The sequence below is a fragment of the Thalassophryne amazonica genome, chromosome 16 (genome assembly GCF_902500255.1).
Source record: "Thalassophryne amazonica chromosome 16, fThaAma1.1, whole genome shotgun sequence".
Classification (NCBI taxonomy): domain Eukaryota; kingdom Metazoa; phylum Chordata; class Actinopteri; order Batrachoidiformes; family Batrachoididae; genus Thalassophryne; species Thalassophryne amazonica.
In genome coordinates this window covers 86,933,098-86,953,011 of record NC_047118.1, presented here as the reverse complement: position 1 = coordinate 86,953,011, position 19,914 = coordinate 86,933,098, and the positions used below count along the sequence as shown (strand labels likewise).

Here is a 19,914-nt window from a genome sequence, read left to right as displayed (position 1 = left end):
AGGTCTTTTGTGGACTCTTGCTGTAATATGTTGTCAGTGGTTGAGATAGTTGCTGACAGCATCTAAAAATGCTCATAATCGGATGAAACCTGATGGAAATCTCTTTGTGGTGTGGACGTATGTATGTGCAAAATAAAACAAAACATTACTCCAGGTATGTTTTTGACGAGAATATAACATCATAACTTTGTTACAAGGTCAAACGTTGATGTTGTGTGACAAAGGCCTTTTAATAATAACTCACTTCAAAAAATAACGGCAAAACTCAGTTGTAAGTAAAAAAACAAAACGATTAATCGATTACTAAAATAATCGTTAGTTGCAGCCCTAGTTTGTTTTACGAGTGAGAGCATTTTACAGATGAAATGTGAATAAGTATCAGTTTTGAAATTCTCAGTGTGCATGCATTTTCAAAACTGGTGACAGTGTTACTTTGTGCACAGCAGATCAATGTTGTCAGTTGTTTTAGGCCCTAATTTTGTATTTTATTGACTGTACAGCGACACAGCACCCATTTGGTGCATTTACCGGATTAGAACCGATCAAAATACTACAGAAGACAAAGAATTTTTACTTGACAGTTTGAAGTGAGTTTTCTTTGTTTCAGAGGGCTTCATACCCATTAAAATTCACCAGAATGTACAAATTTTGACTTGCTCTTTTAAACATTTCTGGGGAAGATCCCCCAGACCCCCCATAATCAACACTATGTTTTTATTTCACAGATTGAAGTGAGTTTTATTTGTTTCAGAGAACTTCATACCTGTTAAAATTCACAAGAATACATAAAATTTGACTTGGTCTTTAAAAAAAATGTTCTGGGGGAGCACTCCCAGAACCCCCAGAATCAAGACTCCACCCCGCTCTCCCACCACCCTTTTATGTACCTTTATGTTCAAGTTTTGCATTCTTTTTATGCATTGTCTCTTTCTGCTCAGAGGCTGTTTAGAATAGATTTGTATGCTGTCCATCCATCCATCCATTTCTTCAGCTTTATCCGGAGTCGGGTCGCGGGGGCAGCAGCGAAGCAAGCAAAGCTGCCCAGACCTCCCGATCCACACACACCTCCCCCATCTCCTCCGGGGGAACCCCAAGGCGTTCCCAAGCCAGCCGAGAGATGTAGTCCCTCCAGCATGTCCTGGGTCTTCCCCGGGGCCTCCTCCCAGTGGGACGTGCCCGGAACACCTCTCCAGCGAGGCGTACAGGGGGCATTTGGTTCCCAAACCAGACCCCCTCTACACCCTGGCTGTGCCTAGAAATTCTGTCCATAAAAATAATGAACAGAACCGGTGACAAAGGGCAGCCCTGGCGGAGGCCAACATGTACTGGAAACAGGTTTATCTTACTACCGGCAAGGACCCCGTACTCCCGGAGCACCCCCCACAGGGTGCCCCGAGGGACACGGTGGAACGCCTTCTCCAGATCCACAAAACACATGTGGACTGGTTGGGCAAACTCCTATGAGCCCTCGAGCACCCGATGGAGCGTGTAGAGCTGGTCCAGTGTGCCGCGACCAGGACGAAAACCACACTGCTCCTCCTGAATCCGAGGTTCGACCATCCGTCGAATTCTCCTCTCCAGTACTCTGGAATAGACCTTACTGGGGAGGCTGAGGAGTGTGATCCCCCTATAGTTGGAACACACCCTCCGGTCCCCCTTCTTAAACAGAGGGACCACCACCCCGGCCTGCCAATCCAGAGGCACTGTCCCCGACCGCCACGCAATGTTGCAGAGGCGTGTCAGCCAAGACAGTCCCACAGCATATATATATATATATATTTTCTATTTCTACCTCATTTCTTATGTCTTGTGCACATAACACAAGTCACAACAGCACACGCTGTTTGATGAACATTTTCCTCTACTTGCACCCACCTTGTGCATTTTTTAAGAGCTGATGTAATGTGAATTTCTCCTCTGTGAGATCAATAAAGTTTATCTTTACCTTTAACTTTTGCTGTTGTCGGCAACTCGTGTATTCGCACACGCACGCCCTCCTGCAGATGCCTTTAAAATGTAAGTATTGTTTATGATTGATAGGTAGAGGTGCTTGTTTGAACATGTACAAATTGTGCATAAGACAATAGAATCTTAATAAATCATGTAAATAACAATAAATGTATAATATATATATATATATATATATATATATATGTGTGTGTATATATTTACACAGTACAGGCCAAAAGTTTGGACACACCTTCTCATTCAATGCATTTTCTTTATTTTCATGACTATTTAGTATGTGGAGTTACAGTATTGTTATGTGGGCTGCTGAAGAGGAGGTACTGCTGGCCCACCACCACCAGAGGGCACCCTGCTTGGAGTGCGGGCTCCAAGCACAAGAGGGCGCCAGACCCAGAAGAAGTGACAGCTGTCATTCATCCTCTGCACCAGCTGTCACTCGTTCATCATCATCACCATAAAGGCCGGACTGCAACTCCACCTCCTCGCCGAGAAATCGACTACCGAAGAGGTAATTTTCTCTGCTGACTCATACGTTGAGTAATAATCTGAACTTCTGTTGCAGCCGTTTTCCTGGTGCTTTCCTTATCTGTGGGATTGGCGTTTGGTGTGACAGCGACGGCTTCGCCTCACACCCCAAACCAGATAAGTGGATTAAACAGGAGCTGCACGAGTGTGTGATTGGAGGTGGAGGTGCTCCCTCCTAACTGTGTGCAGACTGTGGATTACTGAGTGTGCGGACTCACACTCATTCATCTTGTCTTTGCTTTCTGCCAGCAGTACCAGGGTCGACAGCCGAAGACAGAGGCCACCTGGGGATTCGGGACTTGGCGGCTCCGGTGTTCTTCAGACCGTTGGTGGTGGAAGCCGTGTGGGATGCGGCTTCTCTCTCGTCGGGGGTCTTCTATCTTCGAGCCTGCCCACACGTCACCTGGTGTTAATTGACTTTACAAATTTTATGTATTTAGTTGTGTGTTGTCACAACATTAAATTGTTACTTTTTGGCTTATTCATTGTCCGTTCTTTAGCGCCCCCTGTTGTGGGTCCGTGCTACGACACCTTCCCAACAAGTATGTACTTAATAAAAAAAGGCGAAATAACTGAAAACATGTTTTATATTCTAGTTTCTTCAAAATAGCCACCCATTTCTCTGATTACTGCTTTGCACACTCTTGGCATTCTCTCGATGAGCTTCAAGAGGTAGTCACCTGAAATGGTTTTCCAACAGTCTTGAAGGAGTTCCCAGAGGTGTTTAGCAATTGTTGGCCCTTTTGCCTTCCCTCTGTGGTCCAGCTCACCCCAAACCATCTCGATTGGGTTCAGGTCCATTGACTGTGGAGGCCAGGTCATCTGCCGCAGCACTCCATCACTCTCCTTTCATTCATAGTTTTGATGCCTTCAGTGAGAATCTACAATGTACTAAATAATCATGAAAATAAAGAAAACGCAATGAATGAGAAGGTGTGTCCAAACTTTTGGCCTGTACTGTGTATATTGCACTCATTACTTGTAATCTAGTTAAACAACTGCAAATTAGAAAGAAATGGGCCTCATTCACGGTTCTTAAGAACAGATTTGTTCCTAAGACCTGCTTACAGTTTTTTTTTGCGAAGAACACACACATTTCACTGCCGACATGTTGTCACATTGGTTGCATTGTCTGCTTATGTGAAAGTCATTAAAATAAGATATTGCAGTGATATATTCTTGATATCTTTTAGCTCTTGAAGTCTGGGAGGCACTACAGAGCTCCTCTGGCCAAAGGTTCTTTCAAAAAATCTTTTATACCAAATGCCGCCGCCATAATGAACTCAAACAAGTGACCACTCCACAAATAAAACCTGAACTGCTTTACTTCTGTTTTATTTGATTTTATTAGATCTTATTGTACGTTTTATTTATCTTACTAGGTCTTATTCTACTTCTTCCTTTACTTCCATGTATTTTATGTATATTATTTTTGTTTTATTCGTTTTTTGTTTTATTTGTGCTGGTGAGTTGAAGACAATTTTCCACATTGGTGGACAATAAAGAATTATTCTATTCTATTCTATTCTATCTCCGTTCATTATGCTATGTTACGCTTTGGTAATTTACAGAGTATTTTTTGTGTATACTATAAAATGTCCCTGTTTGAAACTCGCTGAGAAGAAACTGCCTGTGTTCTTCTATATTCTCCAGACACGTGTACTTGTGACCCACGGGCTGAACTACTTGCCCCAGGTGGACCTGATCCTGGTGATGGTGGAGGGCGAGGTCACTCAGATGGGCTCCTACTCAGAGCTGATGGCCAGAGACGGAGCCTTTGCAGAGTTCCTGCGTACCTATGCTTCTGTTGACAACGACGGCAACACTGAAGGTGAGACCAGCTTTCTACACAACCATGTTATTGCTACACTTTCTGCACAACCGTTATTGCTACACTTTCTACACAACCGTGTTATTGTTACACTTTCTACACAACCGTGTTATTGTTACTCTTTCTACACAACCGCGTTATTGTTACACTTTCTACACATCCGTGTTATTGTTACTTTCTACACAACCGTGTTATTACTTTCTACACAACCGTGTTATTGTTACACTTTCTACACAACCGTGTTATTGTTACTTTCTACACAACCGCGTTATTGTTACACTTTCTACACAACCGCGTTATTGTTACACTTTCTACACAACCGCGTTATTGTTACACTTTCTACACAACCGTGTTATTGTTACTCTTTCTACACAACCATGTTATTGTTACTTTCTACACAACCGCGTTATTGTTACACTTTCTACACAACCGCGTTATTGTTACACTTTCTACACAACCGTGTTATTGTTACTTTCTACACAACCGCATTATTGTTACACTTTCTACACAACCGTGTTATTGTTACACTTTCTACACAACCGTGTTATTGTTACTCTTTCTACACAACCGTGTTATTGTTACTTTCTACACAACCCTGTTATTGTTACACTTTCTACACAACCCTGTTATTGTTACACTTTCTACACAACCGCGTTATTGTTACACTTTCTACACAACCGCGTTATTGTTACACTTTCTACACAACCGTGTTATTGTTACTCTTTCTACACAACCGTGTTATTGTTACTTTCTACACAACCGTGTTATTGTTACTTTCTACACAACCGTGTTATTGTTACTCTTTCTACACAACCGTGTTATTGTTACTCTTTCTACACAACCACGTTATTGTTACTTTCTACACAACTGCGTTGTTACTTTCTACACAACCGCGTTATTGTTGCACTTTCTACACAACCGTGTTATTGTTGCACTTTCTACACAACCGTGTTATTGTTGCACTTTCTACACAACCGCGTTATTGTTACACTTTCTACACAACCGCGTTATTGTTACAGTCTCTACACAACCGTGTTATTGTTACTCTTTCTACACAACCGTGTTATTGTTACTTTCTACACAACCGCGTTATTGTTACACTTTCTACACAACCGTGTTATTGTTGCACTTTCTACACAACCGTGTTATTGTTGCACTTTCTACACAACCGTGTTATTGTTGCACTTTCTACACAACCGTGTTATTGTTGCACTTTCTACACAACCGTGTTATTGTTACACTTTCTACACAACCATGTTATTGCTACAGTTTCTACACAACCATGTTATTGCTACACTTTCTACACAACCATGTTATTGTTGCACTTTCTACACAACCGCATTATTGTTACACTTTCTACACAACCATGTTATTACTACACTTTCTACACAACCATGATATTGTCGTACTTTCTACACAACCGCATTATTGTTACACTTTCTACACAACCATGTTATTGCTACACTTTCTACACAACCATGTTATTGCTACACTTTCTACACAACCATCTTATTGCTACAGTTTCTACACAACCATGTTATTGCTACACTTTCTACACAACCATGTTATTGCTACACGTTCTACACAACCATGTTATTGTTGCACTTTCTACACAACCATGTTATTGCTACAATTTCTACACAACCATGTTATTGTTGCACTTTCTACAGAACCATGTTATTGCTACAATTTCTACACAACCATGTTATTGTTGCACTTTCTACACAAACATGTTATTGCTACACTTTCTACACAACCATGTTATTGTTGCACTTTCTACACAAACATGTTATTGTTACACTTTCTACACAACCATGTTATTGTTGCACTTTCTACACAACCATGTTATTGCTACACTTTCTACACAACCATGTTATTGTTGCACTTTCTACACAAACATGTTATTGTTGCACTTTCTACACAAACATGTTGCTACAGTTTCTACACAACCATGTTATTGTTACACTTTCTACACAACCATGTTATTGCTACACTTTCTACACAACCATGTTATTGTTGCACTTTCTACACAAACATGTTATTGTTGCACTTTCTACACAAACATGTTGTTGCTACACTTTCTACACAACCATGTTATTGCTACACTTTCTACACAACCATGATATTGTCGTACTTTCTACACAACCGCATTATTGTTACACTTTCTACATGTTATTGCTACAGTTTCTACACAACCATGTTATTGCTACACTTTCTACACAACCATGTTATTGCTACACTTTCTACACAACCATGTTATTGCTACACTTTCTACACAACCATGTTATTGCTACACGTTCTACACAACCATGTTATTGTTGCACTTTTTACACAACCATGTTATTGCTAAAATTTCTACACAACCATGTTATTGTTGCACTTTCTACACAACCATGTTATTGCTACAATTTCTACACAACCATGTTATTGTTGCACCTTCTACACAACCATGTTATTGCTACAATTTCTACACAACCATGTTATTGTTGCACTTTCTACACAACCATGTTATTGTTACACTTTCTACACAACCATGTTATTGTTGCACTTTCTACACAAACATGTTATTGTTACACTTTCTACACAACCATGTTATTGTTGCACTTTCTACACAACCATGTTATTGCTACAGTTTCTTACACAACCATTTTATTGCTACAGTTTCTACACAACCATGTTATTGCTACACTTTCTACACAACCATGTTATTGTTGCACTTTCTGCACAACCATGTTATTGTTGCACTTTCTACACAAACATGTTATTGCTACAGTTTCTACACAACCATGTTATTGTTACACTTTCTACACAACCATGTTATTGTCGTACTTTCTACACAACCGCATTATTGCTACACTTTCTACACAACCATGTTATTGTTGCACTTTCTACACAAACATGTTATTGCTACAGTTTCTTACACAACCATTTTATTGCTACAGTTTCTACACAACCATGTTATTGCTACACTTTCTACACAACCATGTTATTGTTGCACTTTCTGCACAACTATGTTATTGTTGCACTTTCTACACAAACATGTTATTGCTACAGTTTCTACACAACCGCATTATTACTACACTTTCTACACAACCATGATATTGCTACAGTTTCTACACAACCATGTTATTGCTACACTTTCTACACAACCATGTTATTGTTACACTTTCTACACAACCATGTTATTGTTGCACTTTCTACACAACCATGTTATTGTTGCACTTTCTACACAAACATGTTATTGTTGCACTTTCTACACAAACATGTTATTGCTACAGTTTCTACACAACCATGTTATTGTTACACTTTCTACACAACCATGTTATTGTTGCACTTTCTACACAAACATGTTATTGCTACAGTTTCTACACAACCATGTTATTGTTACACTTTCTACACAACCATGTTATTGTCGTACTTTCTACACAACCGCATTATTGCTACACTTTCTACACAACCATGTTATTACTACACTTTCTACACAACCATGATATTGTCGTACTTTCTACACAACCGCATTATTGTTACACTTTCTACACAACCATGTTATTGCTACAGTTTCTACACAACCATGTTATTGCTACACTTTCTACACAACCATGTTATTGTTGCACTTTTTACACAAACATGTTATTGTTGCACTTTCTACACAAACATGTTGTTGCTACAGTTTCTACACAACCATGTTATTGTTACACTTTCTACACAACCATGTTATTGCTACACTTTCTACACAACCATGATATTGTCGTACTTTCTACACAACCGCATTATTGTTACACTTTCTACATGTTATTGCTACAGTTTCTACACAACCATGTTATTGTTGCACCTTCTACACAACCATGTTATTGTTGCACTTTCTACACAAACATGTTATTGTTACACTTTCTACACAACCATGTTATTGTTGCACTTTCTACACAACCATGTTATTGCTACAGTTTCTACACAACCATTTTATTGCTACAGTTTCTACACAACCATGTTATTGCTACAGTTTCTACACAACCATGTTATTGTTGCACCTTCTACACAACCATGTTATTGTTGCACTTTCTACACAACCATGTTATTGTTGCACTTTCTACACAACCATGTTATTACTACACTTTCTACACAACCATGATATTGTCGTACTTTCTACACAACCGCATTATTGTTACACTTTCTACACAACCATGTTATTGTTACACTTTCTACACAACCATGTTATTGTTACACTTTCTACACAACCATGTTATTGTTGCACTTTCTACACAACCATGTTATTGTTGCACTTTCTACACAAACATGTTATTGTTGCACTTTCTACACAAACATGTTATTGCTACAGTTTCTACACAACCATGTTATTGTTACACTTTCTACACAACCATGTTATTGTTGCACTTTCTACACAAACATGTTATTGCTACAGTTTCTACACAACCATGTTATTGTTACACTTTCTACACAACCATGTTATTGTCGTACTTTCTACACAACCGCATTATTGCTACACTTTCTACACAACCATGTTATTACTACACTTTCTACACAACCATGATATTGTCGTACTTTCTACACAACCGCATTATTGTTACACTTTCTACACAACCATGTTATTACTACACTTTCTATACAACCATGTTGTTGTCATACTTTCTACACAACCGCATTATTGTTACACTTTCTACACAACCATGTTATTACTACACTTTCTACACAACCATGATATTGTCGTACTTTCTACACAACCGCATTATTGTTACACTTTCTACACAACCATGTTATTGCTACACTTTCTACACAACCATGTTATTGCTACAGTTTCTACACAACCATGTTATTGCTACACTTTCTACACAACCATGTTATTGCTACATGTTCTACACAACCATGTTATTGTTGCACTTTCTACACAACCATGTTATTGCTACAATTTCTACACAACCATTTTATTGTTGCACTTTCTACACAAACATGTTATTGCTACACTTTCTACACAACCATGTTATTGTTGCACTTTCTACACAAACATGTTATTGTTACACTTTCTACACAACCATGTTATTGTTGCACTTTCTACACAACCATGTTATTGCTACAGTTTCTACACAACCATTTTATTGCTACAGTTTCTACACAACCATGTTACTGCTACACTTTCTACACAACCATGTTATTGCTACACTTTCTACACAACCATGTTATTGTTTCACTTTCTACACAAACATGTTATTGTTGCACTTTCTACACAAACATGTTGTTGCTACAGTTTCTACACAACCATGTTATTGTTACACTTTCTACACAACCATGTTATTGCTACACTTTCTACACAACCATGTTATTGTTGCACTTTCTACACAAACATGTTATTGTTGCACTTTCTACACAAACATGTTATTGCTACAGTTTCTACACAACCGCGTTATTGTCACACTTTCTACACAACCCCTTATTGTCTCACTTTCTACACAACCCCTTATTGTCTCACTTTCTACACAACCCCTTATTGTCTCACTTTCCACACAACCCCTTATTGTCTCACTTTCTACACAACCCCTTATTGTCTCACTTTCCACACAACCCCCTATTGTCTCACTTTCTACACAACCCCTTATTGTTACACTTTCAAACACAACCAGTTATTGTCACACTTTCAAACACAACCATATTATTGTCACACATTCAACACAACCATATTATTGTCACAGTTTCAAACACAACCACATTATTGTCACACGCTCGACACAACCACGCTATTGTCACACGCTCGACACAACCACGCTATTGTCACACTTTCGAACACAACCACGTTATTGTCACACGCTCGACACAACCACGTTATTGTCACACGTTTGAACACAACCACGTTATTGTTACACGTTCCACACAACCACGTGATTGTCACACTTTCGAACACAACCACGTTATTGTTACACGTTTGAACACAACCACGTTATTGTTACACGTTCCACACAACCACGTGATTGTCACACTTTCGAACACAACCACGTTATTGTCACACTTTCGAACACAACCACGTTATTGTCACACTTTCGAACACAACCACGTTATTGTCACACATTTGAACACAACCACGTTATTGTCACACGTTTGAACACAACCACGTTATTGTTACACGTTCCACACAACCACGTGATTGTCACACTTTCGAACACAACCACGTGATTGTCACACTTTTGAACACAACCACGTTATTGTCACACGTTTGAACACAACCACGTTATTGTTACACGTTCCACACAACCACGTTATTGTCACACAACCACATTATTGTCACACGTTCAACACAATCACGTTATTGTCACACTTTTTTCACAATCCAAGCTGGCTAAGGGGGTGTCTCTCTGTGGATCAGGGCTTTGTTATGGAGTGGGCTGAGGTGACTATTTTTAAGGTGGTCATAAAATTTATTTGCTCTCTTTTGAACTTTATTAATTAGTGAGTATCGTCCTAATTCTGCTCTGCATGAATTGTTTGATGTTTTCCGTTGGACGTGGACGATGGATTTGCAGAATTCTGCATGCAGAGTCTCAGTTTGGTGTTAGTCCTATTTTGCAAAATCTTGGTTGGCGAGCGGGCCCAGACCTCACAGCCCTAAAGAGAAATGGGTTCTATGACGGAGTCCAATATTTTGAGCCAGATTTGAATTGGGATGTTGACTTTCATGTTCTTTTTGATGACATAAAAGCCCTTCTTGTCTCGTCTCTCAGGTTATTTACAGCTTTGTTTGTCATGCCCCGCCCAGTTCCAGGCTTCAGCCCTTATTTTTCCTCTTTATTTAGTTCTGTTCCTTTTGCCCCAGCCTTGTTTTATTAATTGCCTTTTTCATCATGTGTTTATTCTATGTTCTATTTGTGCTTTGTCACTTTCTTTCTTTGTTACTTTTATACTTCTGCCATGTTCCAGTTCCGTTCTAGTTTTGTTCTATCAGTCTGTTTTCATGGGTCATCATTTAGTTATTGTTTGCCTATTGTTTTTGCTGTTCTCATTTCTGTTGTGTAGTACTGATATGCCAGGTTTTGTTTTTCTTATAGTTTTGTCTGTCTGTTCCACTTGGTTTTGTCACAGTGTGTTATTTCCCATGATTCTGTTTATCATGTTCTGGTATGCTTTTCAGCCCTGTTCAAGTTTAGATTCGTGTTCATGTTTTTCTTTGTATGATCTTTAGTTGTCATGTCTGTAATCTCGTCACCGCTCACTTGCACCTGCCTGTCATTCTGTCTTTGTCTGCACTCCTCTCAGGTCTCTAAGTTGTCATGTCCAGTTTCATTGTTATCACAGTCTCTTTCTGATCACTGCACTCTCATGTCCCGCACCTGCACTTTGTCATCACTGTTGGCCACGCCCCATTCATCTGTCATTTACTTGCCCATTTGTCACCGCCTTTCTGCATCTCTTTTGCCTCTTAGGTGTCACCTGACCACGCCCCCTTCCAGGCCCTTCCTCCTCCACGTGCACCTCATTATCTTATTAACACCTGTTCTTATTTAAACTGCTTCAGTTCACTTCCTCCCTGCTCGTTTGTTGATTCATTCACTCACCAGCACTTTGTTTCAGTCCTGTTTTGCCAAGCCGTGTTTATTGACTCTGCTCTGTATACCGGATCCTGCCTTTTGCCTCAGCCCTGACAACTCTGTTTGCTCGTGTACTGACCCTGCTTGTTTTTGACCATGTCCTCTGTCTTGTCCCTGCCCGGTACTTTTGCTCTGCGGACTGCCTTCCTGTTATTGAACCCAGGTCTGAATTAAACCATCCTTTAATCACACGTCCTGTGGTGAGCCTGCATTTGTGTCCAGCCTCTGTCTGTGTTTCGCCTCCGCTCAGTCCTGACATTGTTGAAGTTGCCTGTGGTGCTGATGTTTATTCAGAGGTAGGTGTAGTTTTTTTTGTGTGTTTTAGGACCGTCTTATGCAGGAAGAAATTATATTTGTGTGAGTGGAAGCTGGGTCCTTTTTGGAATATCATCATTTTTGTCTTGGTTAGTTTTAAGGCCCAGGTTTGGGTGAAATTGTGTAGCGGGTGAAGTTGTTGTTGTAGCCCTTCTTTGGTTGGAGACAGCAACACCTGGTCATCTGCCAAAAACAGGCATTTGATTTCTGTGTCCACTAGAGTGATACCCGATGCTGCAGACTGTTCTAATGATTTGGACAATTGGGCAGCACTGTCTCATTTGAGGGCAAGTGTTAAAGGGGTAAAATATGATGCATATGATGTAATTTCTCTACTTTTTGGGGAAAAACCACGTCTTTTTCAATAGGTTTTTGGGCAAATTCAGCCCAGTCTCACTTTTTCTTTTCGTGCTCCTGTGACGAAATGAGTCAAATTTTCGTGATGGGGTTTGTTTTTAACTCACTATTCCCCCCCCAGCTTCACTTTTAATTTCGTGCAGCTATCACGGAATGAATTTGAATGAATTCATGCTGCCGTGATGAAAATGAGGCGCTTTTCATCACAATATCACGAACCAGTAGATTAATGTATATTTCATGCTGCTGAATCACGACTTGCTGTGAGACCAGGTTGACAAATTACACGCAAACACATTGAAAATGCAAAGAAAAAGTGACAATGCAGTGGAAAGTGGACATGTGTTGCAGTTTGTTTATGACCCGTAGCACTGTTGGGTTGAAATTCCCAGTTTTTCCCGGTTTAATGGGGAACGAACTCAGAAGACTCAAAAACTGGCATACTTCAAAATTTTAGCTGTTGTATTGAATAGATGCCTTTACCAAACAGATGATTGCTCTTTTAATTTGCAAACTGACCCCCACACAGCACTCTCCCTGCCTTTGTTCCTGCTCTCCAGCACCGCCCCCAAATGGGCGGGCCGTTGCCCTCGGTGTTGATCAGTAAAGCTATGTGATTGTTTGAAAGATGTTGCATTTTTACCTGTATATGCGGTGACTGCTCGCGTTGTATTAAATGGTATGTGTAAAAGTAAAACTGTGTTTTGTCCATGTAGCATGGTAAGAACAGTATGCATCATGGCATTCCAGGGGAAATATAAAGTCATTATTATCATTATAAAAAGAGAAGTGCAACTTCATATCTCCTTTGTAAGGGATATGAAGTTATTATTCTTATTATTCTTATTATTAAGTTTGCAAAGTAGCAAATTGACCATGAGAAGTGCAAAAACAGAAACAACACATCATCCAAAAACCAAAGGTATCTGCCAGGAACAACAAAAATGCCCTAACATGAGCCTAACCCTAACCCTAAAAGGAGTACCTCACCAGTCGTGTCCATGGTACCTGTGCAGCCTCCCCCAGCAGGACTTGACATACCTTCTGAACTTGAAAGAACCACATGAACCAGGCTTCTTTCAGGCAAGCCATGTCGCGTGTGGAGAATCTTGCGGGATTTTACTCTGCTTATTGCAAAGCATGGAATATGAAAACACTAACACCATGTGTAATAACACAGTGAAAAAGAACAAAAATATCACCCTGAATATAAAATATACCAACCTCAGCAAACAGCGTGAACTGACCGTTGACATTATTATTGGTGAAAGGTGGAGTGATCTTCATCCAAGAGGGCCGGGAGGAACGGGAGGCCAGCAGCAGTTGGATCTGTCCATGCCAGTCGCTGCACTGCCTGCTGATATCTGCTGCTAAGCACCGACATGCGTGGCAGTCATTCTCTTTTTTTACATCTGGCAGATAGAACACTTGGACTCGTGCACTCACCACTTGTCGTGCAGACGTGAATGCAGGCACGCGGAGCGTAAATGGAAGAAGGACAATTTGCATGTTTTTCGGGGAATAATTCGAGACTGTCTTGCTAATTATCAGGAAGCTGTTAAGTCAGCAAAAGCCCAGTTTATGTCTAACTTTGTGGCAAATAACTGTCACAGACCGCAGGTTTTTTTTAATGTGTTGAATCGACTGGTTAACCCAGAGTCTCCGTCTGGTCTTGTGTTATCTGGATCACTGTGTGATGATTTTTTGTCAGTTTTTGTTTAAAAAAAGTGTCATACATGAGGGCTTCAATTTCATTGTCTCACTTAACTGATTCTCATTTAAACCATGAGTGCACTGTGGCCTTTGTTGATTTTCGTTCTCACCTTAACTGAACTGCATAAAGTTGTTCAGCAATTAAGACCTTCTAATTGTCCTTTGGATGCTGTTCCTGCACAATTTTAAAAAAGTGTTTTATCTGTCCTTGGGCCGTACATTCTAAATGTTCTGAATGTTTCCCTTTTATCTGGCTGTGTTCCAGGAATTTTAAAGCACGCTGTAGTTCAGCCACACCTCAAAAAGCCAACCTTGGATCCCAATATTCTTGCCAACTATCACCCCATTTCAAAGTTGCCATTTTTGACTAAAATCCTTTAGAAAATTGTTTATGATCAGTTGCAGTCTCATTTGGACTCTAATGGCGGTTTTGAAAAATTTCATTCTAGCTTCAGATCTCTTCTTTGTACTGAAATGCTTTTTTTTTTTTTTTTTTTTTTTTTTACAGCGCATTGTGTTCTGCGTCCTTATCAGGCGGGCCGGTCACGGCACCGGTCAGCATCACCACGGTTGCTCTCACTGCCTCCGATGCGCTTACTGAGTCTGCGGGCTCGGTAAACACAGCAGCGGGCCACTCACACCGCCCTCCTGTCTGCTGTGTGGAGCTGTGCCAAATCTGGCAACAGGTCCAGAGACTACGCTCGCTGTTGATACGGATGTTGACTGCAGCTGCAGAGCTCCATGGCCACGAGAGAGGACTTGGATTCTTTGCAGGTCCCGCATCCGTACCTCCGGAGGCAGTGAGTGAAGGGAGAGTTCTGCGTGTGTCTGTTTATAATCTTCTTGCCCAGAAGAAAAAAGAGAGTGTTTACACAGGAGAGAAAAGTGAGAAAATGTTAATTCTTGTTTCAGAAAAGTGTATAAAGTGTGTAGTGAGGGGTTTTACATCCTTAAAACATCTATAATAATTGTAAAAAATAACGCTGACTACTTTGCGGATTTCGCTTATAGCGGGTTATTTTTAGAACGTAACGTCCGCGATAAACAAAGGACCACTGTATACCTTGGGCCTCACCAGTCCAGTTCAGCACCCTTAAATTATGTTGTTCCACAGGGCTCTGTTTTAGGCCCCGCACTTTTTTCACTTTATATGTTGCCACTTGGCACCAGACTCTCAAAGTATGACATGGCCTTTCATTTTTATGCAGATGACCTGCAGATTTATTTTGCCACTCATATTCTCCTCGAATTCTGTTGCTATTTTGGTAAACTGTCTGCAGGAAGGAAAAACTTGGTTGGCCCAAAACTTTTTAATTCTCAATGAGAAAAAACTGAAATTATTGTTTTTGGTTCTATATTGTCTGCTGGCTTGACTGATGTGCTTGGTCCTTTGTCTCCCTGCATACATGACTCTGTTAGAAAATTGGGGGTAAATTTCGACAGCTCCTTTAAAATGGACAAGCAAATGAATTCTGTGGTTAAGGCCAGTTTTTTACCAACTCAGAATCTTAAGTAAAGCCCTACCTTCCAGCTTGTGTTTTTGAGCGAGTTATTCATTTGTTCATAACATCTAGTTTAGATTACTGTAACTCGCTCTACTGTCGGCTGGACCAGTCCTCTCTGAAGCGTCTGCAGCAAGTCCAGAATGCTGCTGCACGACTGCTCACAGGGACGAGGAAGTGGGAGCATATCACCCCTGTGCCGGTCGCATTTAGGATTGATTTTAAGATTCTGTTGTTTGTGTTCAAGTGTTTAAATGGATTGGTTCCTGAATACCTTTGAGATTTTGACTCCATATGTACCACTCAGATCAGTGAGGTCTGAAAACCAGCTTTTATTAAAATGGCCCAGATCTCGATTAAAGACTCAAGGTGATTGCGCCTTTTTGGTGGCTGCACCCAAACACTGGAACAGTTTGCCTTTAAACATCAGAGCTGCTCCAGCTCTAGAGACTTTTAAATCTGCTCTTAACATACCTTTTTGCTTTGGCTTTTAATACAATGTAAGCTGCATGTGTCTGTTTTTTATTTGTTTTTTGATTGCCCTGCTTTTGTAATGTTTTTGATATTGTTTTTTTAACATGTGAAGCACTTTGGGCAGCTGGTGCTGTTGAAAATGTGCTATATAAATAAAATTGACATTGGACGAGAAAACAGATTAGTACAGAAAGAAACATCAATGAACAGGTGTTTGAAAGATGTTGCATTTTTACCTGTATATGCGGTGACTGCTCGCATTGTATTAAACGGTATGTGTAAAAGTAAAACTGTGTTTTGTCCATGTAGCATGGTAAGAACAGTATGCATCATGGCATAAAACAGATTAGTACAGAAAGAAACATCAATGAACAGGTCCACCCGAAGGCCCCTTGTTCCCTGGATATTGGCACTAGTGATGCTTTTGAGAGACAAATGACTTACACTATGGACCAATACAGGTACTGCAACAGGCAGAAATCAAAATTGAAGCTACCAGTCCTTACGAATGGTCAAAATATTTATAAAAGCAGACAACTAATGCACCGCACTCGTCAGTCAAACATGTGGCACCCCACCTTGTGGCTAGGACAAAGTCCAAAAGCAATTTGTCAATCACAGCAGCCTCTGATCGTCTAACTGTCCATGTAGTCCAGTCATAGCATCTGTGGTCAAATCATCCAAGCAGCACACATGGAAATAGAGACAAATAAAATCACCTTCATTTGCTCTTTATTACTTTAATTTTGTGTTCTTTTTTCCCTGCCGTGCACCCCCAACAGATGGTCGACTCAATCCTGGTGCAGTGTGACCCACCAAATCGTATTCGTTAACCACCCACTACCACATGACTGACCCCCTGTTTGCCCCACGAGAGCAGAGAAGCCGGGTCAGGGTTAGGGTCAGGGTCGAACCACGAACCTAAAATGTCTGTAGCACAACTTCAGTCAGTCCACCTCACCTAGGAGAAGTAATAGATACAATCTAAAAAATAATAATACCGGTACTGTAAACCAAATTTTCCACACAGTCCAGAGACATCAACTGTCAAAGTCAACGAGAACACAGCATAGTGCAACATTTTTGGGACTGTCGCTATAAATATGTCACACAGTGATATTGTAGGTCAGTCTTTGGTGCACCAATCAATAAAATTCCCTTAAGTCCAAACCGGAGACCCCCAGTCCTAAACAGATGTTAAAAATCTAATGTAACCAATTAAGGTAATGGTATGGCAAAGTAGTGTAAGGACTTAAGTCCCTGAAGTCCAGAATATTAAAGCAGATAAATTGCAGGTTGGTCGGCCCACAGTAAAATTCATTCCTATAGCGTCTTTCTGCAATGGCAGGAATGAAGTAGCGTTTGTTTTACAGGTGTCATGCCAACCCTCAAGCAGAATGTTCTAGAAGGAGCTATTAATAAAGGAGCTATTAAAAAAGAATATACGAGGTCTGTTAGAAAAGTATCGGACCTTTTTATTTTTTTCAAAAACCATATGGATTTGAATCACGTGTGATTGCATCAGCCAAAATTGAACCTTCGTGCGCATGCGTGAGTTTTTTCACACCTGTCAGTTTGAGTGAGCACTGGTCCACCCCTCTCATCATTAAGGAAATGGCGGAATGATTTGGAGTTTTGCTGCATCAATTTTTTCCTGAAACTGTGAGAGACCTCCAGGTGGACACCATTCGGAAAATTAATATGGCTTTCAGGGACGATTTTATGGGGATTACACAGATTAAGGAGTGCTCCAGCTGGTTTAAAGACCGCACACAACGTCTGAGAATGTGGCGCGCTCCTCCGCACGTCTGTCTCAATGTGCCGAAAAAGTGCTGGTGTCCACGTCTTCCGCAATTCCTGTGCTAGTCAGACGACATACCGGATCAAGACAGCGTCCAGTTTAGAAATGAATGGCACATTCCACTGTTACAGGAGTTTTTGTCATGGAAAGAGGAGCGGAGGAATCCCGCGCGTCGCGGCGGAGCCGCATGGTGCAAAGCACGACTGAGACAGTCGTGACACGACTGAGACTGAGACACGACTTAAAAGCAACCAGAAGCCGTCCTTAGAGACCAACACGGAGGTGGTTTTGTCCCGCGCCATGAGCGGCACGGTGGCGCATTCATCCGCTTCTTTTTCCATGAAAAAAACTCCTGTAACAGTAGAATGTGCCGAAAAAGTGCTGACGTCCACGCCTTCTGCCTTTTTGTGAAAGTCAGACGACGTACCGGATCAACAAAGCCTTCACGTTGGAAATGATCTGGTTGTTTCAGCGGGGTTTGAGCCTGTCGATCGGCGCTCGGAGCGCGCCGCGCTCTCAGACGCTGTGGGCGGTCTTTAAACCGGCTGGAGCACTCCTTAATCTGTGTAATCCCCATAAAATCATCCCTGAAAGCCATATTAATTTTCCGAATGGTGTCCACCTGGAGGTATCTCACAGTTTCAGGAAAACATTGATGCAGCAAAGATCCAAATCATTCCGCCATTTCCTTAACGACGAGAGGGGTGGACCAGTGCTCACTCAAAGCCTGCTCACAGGCGAATGACGCAACCGACAGGCGTGAAAAAACTCACGCATGCGCACGAAGGTTCAAGCTTGGCTGATGCAATCACACGATTCAAATCCATATGGTTTTTGAAAAAAATAAAAAGGTCCGATACTTTTCTAACAGACCTCGTAAATAGAAATACAATAATATAAAGAGCTTAGTGCAGCTCTTTTCAACCAGACGTGTGGTGCCATGACATGTCAATCATCTGTGTCAAATCAGATTTCAGGGGAGTCCAGTGAAACCCAGGCCTCTGCTCTAGCTCCACTCATTCCAGGAAGTGTTCAACATTTGTCATTTCCTGTTTCACTGTGACTGAAAAATTGGCACTTCCTGTTTGAGTGTGAGCTTGAGTGTGAGTTCCTGTGAGATTCCATGGGATCTTGTCTGTCAATCCAGGAAGTGTTGATCCAGGAAGTGTTTGACATTTGACATTTCCTGTTTCACTGCGGATTAAGAATTTGGCACTTCCTCTTTAGGCCACAGTGTACCATGAGCGAGCTCCGTGCCGCTTTGCTCGTATTATTAATTTTTCCCTTAAAGAAACTGTTTTAATTTATATTTTATCATTAAATGAATGAACCACTAAACATGTCCATGAAGTCAAAGGTCAGTCAGGACATTTGTCCGTGCAGAAGCCTGCCCCTGTTGTGCATTTTAAAACAATCATAATCGCTAGATAAATACATATTTCAGAAATTATTCGATCCTCATCACAACATTAAAGGCAGTTACATACTCTGACCTGTTTGAAATGACCCCAAAAAATGATTTCACTGTGAGGTTTGTTACATTAAGAAATAGGATTTACAGTTACTCTGCAGTCATTGTTAAAGCATCCCCTGTTGAATTCGTAATACCTTAAGGCCCTGTCACACCTTGACGGTTTAGCCTGCATTTACTGACCTTATTAAAAACTCCGGTGCACGCTGGCGTGCGCCTAATAAATTAATGCAGCTGTCACACCTCAAGAGTTATTCAGCATATGCTGACAGCCCCGTTTCCACCCAGTGGTTCATGTCAGTGCTGCAGAGTGTGGTGCGCGTCAGAAACGGAGTAATTTAACATTATTTTATTTTGTTTTTTATTTT

General features: G+C 40.8%; 1 protein-coding gene across 1 annotated transcript in view; it reads left to right on the top strand.

The window, feature by feature from the left end:
• The window catches only part of LOC117528782 (multidrug resistance-associated protein 1-like), a 231,537-nt gene that overhangs the window by 64,796 nt on the left and 146,827 nt on the right, over nucleotides 1–19,914 (top strand). Inside the window, exon 8 of the mRNA XM_034191407.1 lies at nucleotides 4,147–4,324. Coding sequence (XP_034047298.1) covers nucleotides 4,147–4,324 — 178 coding nt within the window. The remainder of the gene's footprint in view (nucleotides 1–4,146; nucleotides 4,325–19,914) is intronic.